The 8,753-nt window shown below is 38.6% G+C and overlaps 1 protein-coding gene across 1 annotated transcript; it reads left to right on the plus strand.

Moving 5' to 3' along the window:
* Positions 1 to 5,337: 5,337 nt before the first annotated feature.
* LOC135709430 (uncharacterized oxidoreductase YoxD-like) lies at positions 5,338 to 6,568 on the plus strand. Its single transcript, XM_065231754.1, has 5 exons — positions 5,338 to 5,884; positions 5,943 to 6,015; positions 6,072 to 6,255; positions 6,319 to 6,441; positions 6,505 to 6,568. Exons 1-5 carry the CDS (start codon positions 5,348 to 5,350, stop codon positions 6,566 to 6,568), a joined length of 981 nt encoding a protein of 326 aa, XP_065087826.1. The 5' UTR covers positions 5,338 to 5,347.
* The last annotated feature ends 2,185 nt before the right edge of the window (positions 6,569 to 8,753 follow it).

The raw sequence follows: 8,753 nt of genomic DNA on the forward strand, positions 1-8,753 counted from the left end.
CAGTATTGCTTTATATATTGAAACAAATTCGCGGTTCCTTATTCACCCCATTTCCCCGGCAATAAGGATTCCTGACTGTAGATCGTTTTCCAACTTCAGTACCCAATTCATCTCCCATTAGGTCATCATTGTAATAATTCGAAAAATTTCGTGTATAATTATCCCATCGTCATCATCGGCTCCAAGCACGCAATAGTCAGTATAGTCGGGAGCTTTCTGCGACTTATGAAGCCGATCATTTTTCGAACAGTACACTATCGTTAGGCACCGCCCGGTCTTGAACTGTACCCGGTATGGGTTAACCTCTACCTAAGAACACGCACTTTTGCCCTATAGGCCTTTGCACACGAAAGATCCGATCCGGCTCTTTCACATAGCCTCGAATTATACGATACGAGAGTGATGTTGCATTTCCACAGTGCATGTGTAGGACTGCAAAGGGTTGTTCTGTTTCTTCGATTGAAATGCGGAAACAACCCAGAGAGTCGGAGTTTATTTCGGATAGATCGTAATTATTGAAATGAAGGTGCCATTTTTGTCAGGAGTCGTACAGGTCAGGTTCCAATAGGCAGCGGAGTGATTCGAATAGAGATCCGATTACCTGATGGTTTCCGGTTGGGCGATGGCTATGAAGAACAACTTGGTAGCTGACTTATGATTCTCCATCCATGGGAGAGTGAAACATTGTGATGATGGTAATTGAAAGGCAATTGTGGGAAAGGCAATTAAGTAAATGGTCTCGTAGAAATAGCTGATTTCTGTGATATACAAATTAAAAGATTTCTTTTCGGAACTGTTGGACCATGAAGGCATACATAGAGAATATTAATGAGTTAACCATTATCTTGGCATTCCTGGATATAGTGCAAGTGCATGCATGCATGTGCTCTGCCGCTCAACCTAAGTCGGTCCCATTTGAGTTTTTGTCAAAACTGAATTTTTCAATGGAAGTGTTAGCTAATCACCCATAAATTCATTATAGGGCAAGGTGGGGTTAAACGCGCCACGGGGTAATATTACCAACAGTGTTTTTTCTCATACTATTAAAAGTCTAATGAATACAAATAGTTTGCCAAATGATAGTTCAGTAGCCCTTCTAGCGATTTTGGGTGAAAACCCATTAAAATTGTTTTGGAAAACACGTAAATGAGCACTGTTGATCATATTACCCCATGGAGCGTATTATCTTACCCCCTGTAATGAGATCCAGTTCCTGAAACTGCCGAAAAAATCACCAGTGCTGATGCTCCATAGCATATGCCAACTTCATACAAATAACCACTAGCGTGCGCAGGAATTTTGTTAAGGAGGGGCATTTTTTTTTTCATTGGTGCATTTAATCTGGGGATGGGGAGTACTCCAAAGTACGTCGTACTGTCCTCCTCCCACTTTTTCTCTACTGTTCAATTAAGCTAATTTTATTTATTTTTTGCCGGTGGTGGATCATCTTCTTCAATGCAAACTGCTTTCAGACAGCCAATGAAAATTGGCAATTTAATCCCATCGACGATGTCGATTATGATCGGTTCGTCAAATGGTTGCGATAGTAGGGCTTTATCCGAAATTATACATTTGCTGCAATGTTGTTGCCTTGGTGGTTGAATCAGCTGAAGTCACGTCAGATGGTGGTGATAGCATCGACAAACCAAGATGAATGACCAATAAGAATCGCATTCTCCTTTCGCATGCACACTGCGTCGGCAAGTACAAGGCTCAAACAGTGCGCATAGCAGTGAACAAACAGTAAGTTGCTCTTGATCAATCCAATCTTGATCAGTGATATTGAGTACTTGGCACTGATGAAGTCTGCAAGTAGTAGACGTATCTGTCAAAAGATAAGCAATTATAACGGAATGTAAAGAAAATAAACCAACACACTCAAAGCTGTTCATCGACATATTCAGAGAAGATTTTTAGACGATTTTTTAGTAAGACAACAATCGACCTAGGTTCAATGGCAAACTAATACCCACTTTTCAATCAGGGAATCCAAAAGCTTTTTTTTTAGAACTCTATGAGCTCTTTTGAAATTCTTCTTAGAAATTCTCTGGAATTATTTTTAGAACTCTCCTTGACTTTTACTCAGAACACCTTGGAACTGAAATTCCCTGAGAGTTTCAGAAGAATTTCCCCAGTATTATCCAGAAATTATTCCCGGAATGAGCTAGAAACTATCGGTACTCCTTTGAAATTTTCCTCAAAATCCCTTTGGAATTTCATTCAAAATTTAATTTTCTCGGTATTATTTTCGGCATTATTTTAGAACTTGAACAGGATTCACTAGAAATTATTCGCAGAATTTTCTTGGAATACTCCCCAGACATTCTTTGGGATTTTTTTAGAACTCTCTTAAGATCTCTTTTGAAATTCTTCTCAGAAGTCCACTGAAATTATATTTCGAACTCTTTATGATTTATTCTCAGAACACCTTGGAACTGAATGCACCAGAAATTTTCCTCGGAATTCGCTTGAAATTTTGCTTAAAATCCCCTTGGAATTTCACTCAAAATTTGATTTTCTCGGTATTTTTTTCGAAATTATATTGGAATTATCTGCAGGATTTACTAGAAATTATCCGCAGAAAATTCTCCAGAAATATTTTGGAACTGTCCTAGGAATTCAATATCATTGAGGCTCTTCTCGGAATATTTTAGAACTTTTTTTTTTTTCTCAGAACACCTTGGAACTGAAATTCCCCGAAATTTTCAGAAGAATTTCCTCTGTATTCTCCAAAACTTCTTCCCAAAATGAGCTTGAAATTATCCTCGGATTTTCTCTGAAATTTTCCCCAACATGCCTCTGGAATTTCATTCAAAATTTGATTCTCTCGGTATTCTTTTCGAAATTATCTTGGAACTATCTGCAGGATTCACTAGAAATTATTCGCAAAATTTTCATTGAATCAACCCCAGAAATCTTTTCTTTTTGAACTTGTCTTCAACATTCAATACCCTTGAGGTTCTTCTCGGAAGTCAAGTTTAAGTTGTCCGTACATTTACCAAAACGTTGTAGTTTTTTCTACCAGAAATGTTCAATAAAGCTTGCCCCTCCATTCACCAGAACTGTGCAATGTTTCCATCAGGAATTTTTAATTCAGCTATTGCCTCAATGCAGCAAGTTGTTGCAAATCTTGCACCAGAAATTTTCAATACAACTTGCCCCAGAAAATTTCACACCAGAAAATTTCAATTGACCAGAACGATGCAAATTTTCCACCGTTAATGTTCAATAAAAATTGCTTCTCCAATCTTCTGATTGGTGCAGATATCCTTTTTCCATTTTCCACCAGACATTTTCAATATAGCTTGCTTCTCCTACCATCAGGATGTTACAGGTTTTCCACCAAATAAAGCTTGCCCCTATTTTCAGATTTTGCAGCATAAATTTTAAGTAAAGCAGCTTCCCTCCAATCATCAGAATGGTGCAAATTTTACACCAAAATTATTATTAAAGTTTGTTTCTCTATTGAGCAAAAGGATGTAAATTTGAGACCAAACCTTTTCCGAAAAGCTTAACCATCCATTCACCAGAACCAGCAGATTTTCCTCCAGAAGTTTTCAATATAGCTTAATTTAAATAAAGCTTGTGCCTTCATTTACTAGACCAGTGCAAGTTTTCCACCAGAAATTTTCTGTTCATTTCATTTATCAGAGCGATACAAATTTTGCACCAGAAATTTTCAATAAAGCATGCTCCTCCATTCACCAACACGGTGCACCAAAACTTGTCAGTGAAGTTTGTTTCACCATGCACCTTTGTGGAGCAATTTTCAGGCTTTGCCTCTTCAAATTTTCCACCATAAATGTTCAATGAAGCTTGCATTCATCAGAACGATGCAAATTATGCATCAAAAACATGAATAAAACTCGCTTCTACATTCACCGCAGTGTTGCGAACGTTCCACCAGAAATTGTCTGTTAAATGGGAACCTCCAAATTTTTTGTGTGTTTCAATTTTTCCACCAAAATTATTATTGGATGATATTTTTACACCAGAATTATTCAATAAAATGATTTTTCTACAATTTAACACCACGAAGGTGAATTTTTTCAACCTTAAATTTACCCTCTTCTTTTAACCCTCCATGAACCACCTTGGAAAAAAAATTACACCAGAATTTTTTTTGTATGCACCAAAAAATTTCTTTGAAGTTTGTCCATTCATGCACATTTTTGGTGCAATTTTTAGGCACCATCTCAAAGGTATTAACGCAATAAAAGGTTTTCAGTGTCCTTATAGTATGAAATGAAGTTTTTTTTTTTCAAATCAAGTTATCAAGAAATCAAGTTATTTAATATCATAATTTGGAAATGTGGAAATAAACATCTTATATATAAAAGGAGGGGAAATTGACCCACCTTGCCCTACCCTGTGCATGTCAGTGCATAGAACATTAAATGCGGCAAGGTGGCAGAACATTTAAAAGCCATTCTTAATTTCCCAAATTGATTTAGTTGTCTTCAAATTGACGAGCACAATTTGCGTGAATCATGCTTTCTATGTTTTCCGCAACGTAGCATTACATTTTACAAGTAGAGAAAAAGAAGGACCTGTCAAATTAGCCCCAGAGCACCAGAGAAATTAGGCTTCACTCGAGTCGTTCGCAGATGAAAAGCATTGCAATCCTGTGGTATTACCCTACCGCTTGAATTAAACAACTTTGTTCTGGAAAAGTTTAAAAAGAAAGAACTAAACGGGTTACCCCATTACATAAGAAGCAATGGTACGAAGTAAACTTAAAACGTGTTTTTCTCGGCTTGCTGATTTTTGCTATGGGACGCACTTGACATGAGCGGTAAGCTGATCACCCAACATGTCAATTTAGGTTGTGTCTAGGAAGCTTGGAGTTGCGGGAAAGGGAAACGTTCCAGTGGGAGCGTTATAAATTAGCTCATAAATCAACTCATTGTTAGTGAAATATGCGTATCAGCCAAGGATAAGCATGTATGATAGTGGAATTAACCTTTCAGTACTCGCAAAGCTATGTTATTTTCACCTTGAGAGCACTTCTTAAAACCTAATAATCTCCAAAATATTCTTCAAGTATTGGTCTATTGGACATGGGTATTCAATGTCATGGAACAAATATATTGAACAACCTCCAAAGCCAGTAGATTTTTTTTTCTCTGTACAACGGCACGAGTGCTGAAAGGTTAAACGGAGCTTTCTACTATAAGCTCCAATGCACTCAAGCATTGGCAACCTTTTGGTGGGGCAAGTGCACTGGGTGCACACGTACTCGTTATTGATGTTTTTGCCGAACCGTAACCGTCAGTTGCATATCAACATTCGATCTATCGACATCACACCTGAGCAACAGTTAAATTCTGCATAATTTCAAGCAACAATGTCAACCGAGTCCGAAGCTTACTTCAAACATGAAGACGGTGCCTATATTGCAGCCGATGGAAGTGACAGAGTTGCGTTCAGTTGGATCATGTTGATATGTAGAGTTGTAGTGCAAGTGACGTTGAATATCCCCAATTTCGCGAAAGATTTCATCAAGTCATACATTTGGGCACCGAAGAAATCCGTCAGGGGGTGCGTGACCGTTGTTAGTGGGGGTGGAAATGGGCTCGGTAGGGCATTATGTCTGAGGCTCGCTCAGGAAGGCTGTAAGGTTGCAGTGGCTGACATTGATTTGAAGAGTGCTATAAGAACTGCAGAAGACATCCGACAGACAGGGATGCAAGCCGAGGCATTCAAAGTGGACGTGAGTGATTTGCAGTCCGTGAAACGACTTAGAAAGGACGTGGAGGCCCGGTTGGGACCTGTGGAGATATTGATCAATAATGCTGGCTTGCTTGCTGTTTCTCACATGTCCGAAGGCTCTGCTGAAGATGTTCATCGAATCTTGAACGTTAATTTGGCATCCCATTTCTGGGTAATTCATACTTGACCGTTATTGTTTATCCAAATTCGACGGCTCATTCCAATTCTAGATGATTCGTGAATTCAAACCTAAAATGCTGCAGAGAAACGGAGGTCACATAGTAGGAATCAGTTCCGTTCTCGGTAGGTGCGACAAAAGGATTTTCATGCTGTTCGTACCAAATTAACGATCATTCTAGGTTACATCCCGAACTATCGAACAATTGCCTACAGTGCCACAAAATTTGGAATACGCGGAATGATGGAATCGCTGGGTGATGAGCTCTACATTAGCGGGCACAGTGAGAAAGTGATCACCACTTGTGTTTATCCCAGTCTGCTGGCCACCCGGAAGGATTTCATCAAGATGGTTAATGACATTGGGTTAGTTTCGGCGTTCACCAGGAGGGGTGGCGAGAGAATCATTAAAATGGCTTCAATTTTCAGAATTATGCAAGAATCCATGTCTCCGGAACAAGCGGCCGAAATCGTGGTGGATGGAGTGTTGCGAAACAGAAGTGAAATCATTTTGACATCGCTTCCCCTGCGGATTTTGATCAAGATGCATGTGTTAGTGTGAATCGTCTTGTGAAAGCATTTCAAAAGTATTTACGTGCATTTTTTTATGTTTAGATTTTGCCCAGCGAGAATGCGTCGCATTTTTTCCAAATGTATCTGTAGCAATACAAACAAATAAACCCAGTCCAGGTGACGTGAGGCGCAGATTTTCGGCCCGTGATTATTCTTTTGGTTTAGTATTGCTGATCCACAGAAAACTTATAATTTGGAGGAGTGAAGAAGAAGAATAAGAAGAAGACAAATAAGAAGAATAATAATAAGAGTCTGTACTGCTTTACACTAAACGAAAATATCAAAGTAAAATCGACCACAAACTTTAAATAATGTTAAATGCTTAATGTAGATTGTTAAATGGTGAATTTTAATTTGAAATCTTTAAATTTTAAATGTTGAAATTTGAAACGTCTTTATTTTAATTTTAACATTTACAATATTAGCTCATCCCTTCGAAGAAACTGTCTTGCATGCAGCTCCACTTAATAGCCAGATCAATTTGAGTTACCGATCTGAATTCACAATACCGCTGTATGAAGCGCAGGCTTGGGAATTGTCAACCTCATGACGATAAACTATGTAACAAAGACAACAACAAAAAGTCAACGCTCATCTAACAAACACGATGCAACAAACTTCTGCTTGAAAGACTGATCTACTGGGCTGTCTCTCGACGAAACATTTTCTATTCAAGATAAACATTTCAAAAGGTCCTATCAGCATTGATCGATTCTCTTCATAGACTTTATCTTTCTCTGTTGTATTTGACGTTCTGGACGCTACACACTACGAAAATGTCATGTTAATTTTCGAGCCCTGAGACCGACACATGCAAGCGGCCCAAATGACATAAGAGTCAGTTGAAAGAGACGAGAAAATCAATTCAATCAATCGTAATTTTCGTCGAGTTGCGTGTGCTTCAGTTTAGGAACACTTAATTGTACATGACATGTTGGTTTACGTTCCATAATTTACGTCAAAGATGGATTACGTCTCGTGTAAAAATAGTTATTTCTTAGTGTGTAGATAAGAACCTCCTTCATCAAACTTTGTGGTAGAATTTGCGCGAAATCTGTCTGCAAAGCAGTGGTTATGAAAAGAGAAAGTCGATGAAGAGAATCGATCAAAGCAGATAGGACCATTTCAAATTTTCATCGAGTATTCTTGTCATTCTCTCATTTGGTCGCGAAACATCTGTTGCGTGACGGTTTCCAGAACGACTTAGTAGTTTCACATACGTCGGACGACAAGATTGATGGAAACTGTTGACACGGTTATTAACGAAAAATGTCTGTCACGTCATTCTTCCACTCTGTCGCGACAAAACTGCCGCTTGTCGTTCCGTTTTCTAGTAAATGCATGTCGCTTTGCATACGAGACATAACAAGATTGAAATAACTGGAATTGTGTTGTTTTGACGGTATTTCACCTCTGACTCCAAGTATGTAGCTTGAATCTTGACGCTGAACTTCGTGTTTGCAAGTATCTAATAGCGATTTTGGTTTTGATTCATTTCCAACCTAAATCGGGTATCAAGATTGGGTTGGCTTGTTGTCTGTCAAATGTTACTGTAAACGTTTGTTTTTGTAACCTGGCTCGGGTTGAGGTTCGCACTCGGGTTCGCACGGGTTGGAACTGGTTCCAACCTGGATAATAAACAAATTCGCTATAAGTGATTTCTAGTGATGGGTATTTTTGGAACGGACACGACTAGAAGCTGGCGAAAATCGATGTCCGACGCCATTTTGGAATCCAAGATGGCGGCTTCCGGTTTCAGAAAAAGTGGGAAATACTGCCAAATACCCTTCAATATGGATATTTTCGGAATCGGGATGACGTCTAAAACCCGTAAATCGATTTCCGACGCCATTTGAAATCCAAGATGGCGGCTTTCGGTTTCAGAAAAAGTGGGAGATACTGCCAAATACCCTTCAATATGTATATTTTTGGAACTGGTTCGATGTGTACATCCTGAAAATTGATGTCTGACGCCATTTTGGAATCCAAGATAGCGGCCGTTGTGTTTTGAAAAGCTGTCAAATTCTATGGATATTTTCAGTACAGGACGCGTGTAGATGCCGAAAGAATAAGGTCGCGCTTGAAAGCTGACGTGTTTTTCTTTTGCTGCGTATTTTGCGTCAGCGAATTAAACTTTTTTTGACTTGAATTTGTTAATTTGTGTGCTGAAATTTAGTTTCAAGTGTTCATATAGTTATCATTTAGTGATATATCGTTTTTTTTTCCTGTGTTGAGGCATCCAGTATTGAAGCCAAATAAGATTAAAAAAGAGAAGAATATAGTAAGTGAAA

Source organism: Ochlerotatus camptorhynchus, unplaced genomic scaffold, assembly GCF_037179485.1.
Source record: "Ochlerotatus camptorhynchus isolate MF236.1 unplaced genomic scaffold, CSIRO-AGI_Acam_v1.1 ptg000035l, whole genome shotgun sequence".
Classification (NCBI taxonomy): domain Eukaryota; kingdom Metazoa; phylum Arthropoda; class Insecta; order Diptera; family Culicidae; genus Ochlerotatus; species Ochlerotatus camptorhynchus.

What these genes read in the sequence shown, in the direction of transcription:
- LOC135709430 (XM_065231754.1), top strand. Translation starts at nt 5,348, where the DNA reads ATGTCAACCGAGTCCGAAGCTTACTTCAAACATGAAGACGGTGCCTAT. An exon ending in AGGAATCAGTTCCGTTCTCG is followed by an intron (nt 6,016 to 6,071) that starts GTAGGTGCGACA and finishes CGATCATTCTAG; the next exon opens with GTTACATCCCGAACTATCGA. An exon ending in AAGATGGTTAATGACATTGG is followed by an intron (nt 6,256 to 6,318) that starts GTTAGTTTCGGC and finishes TTCAATTTTCAG; the next exon opens with AATTATGCAAGAATCCATGT.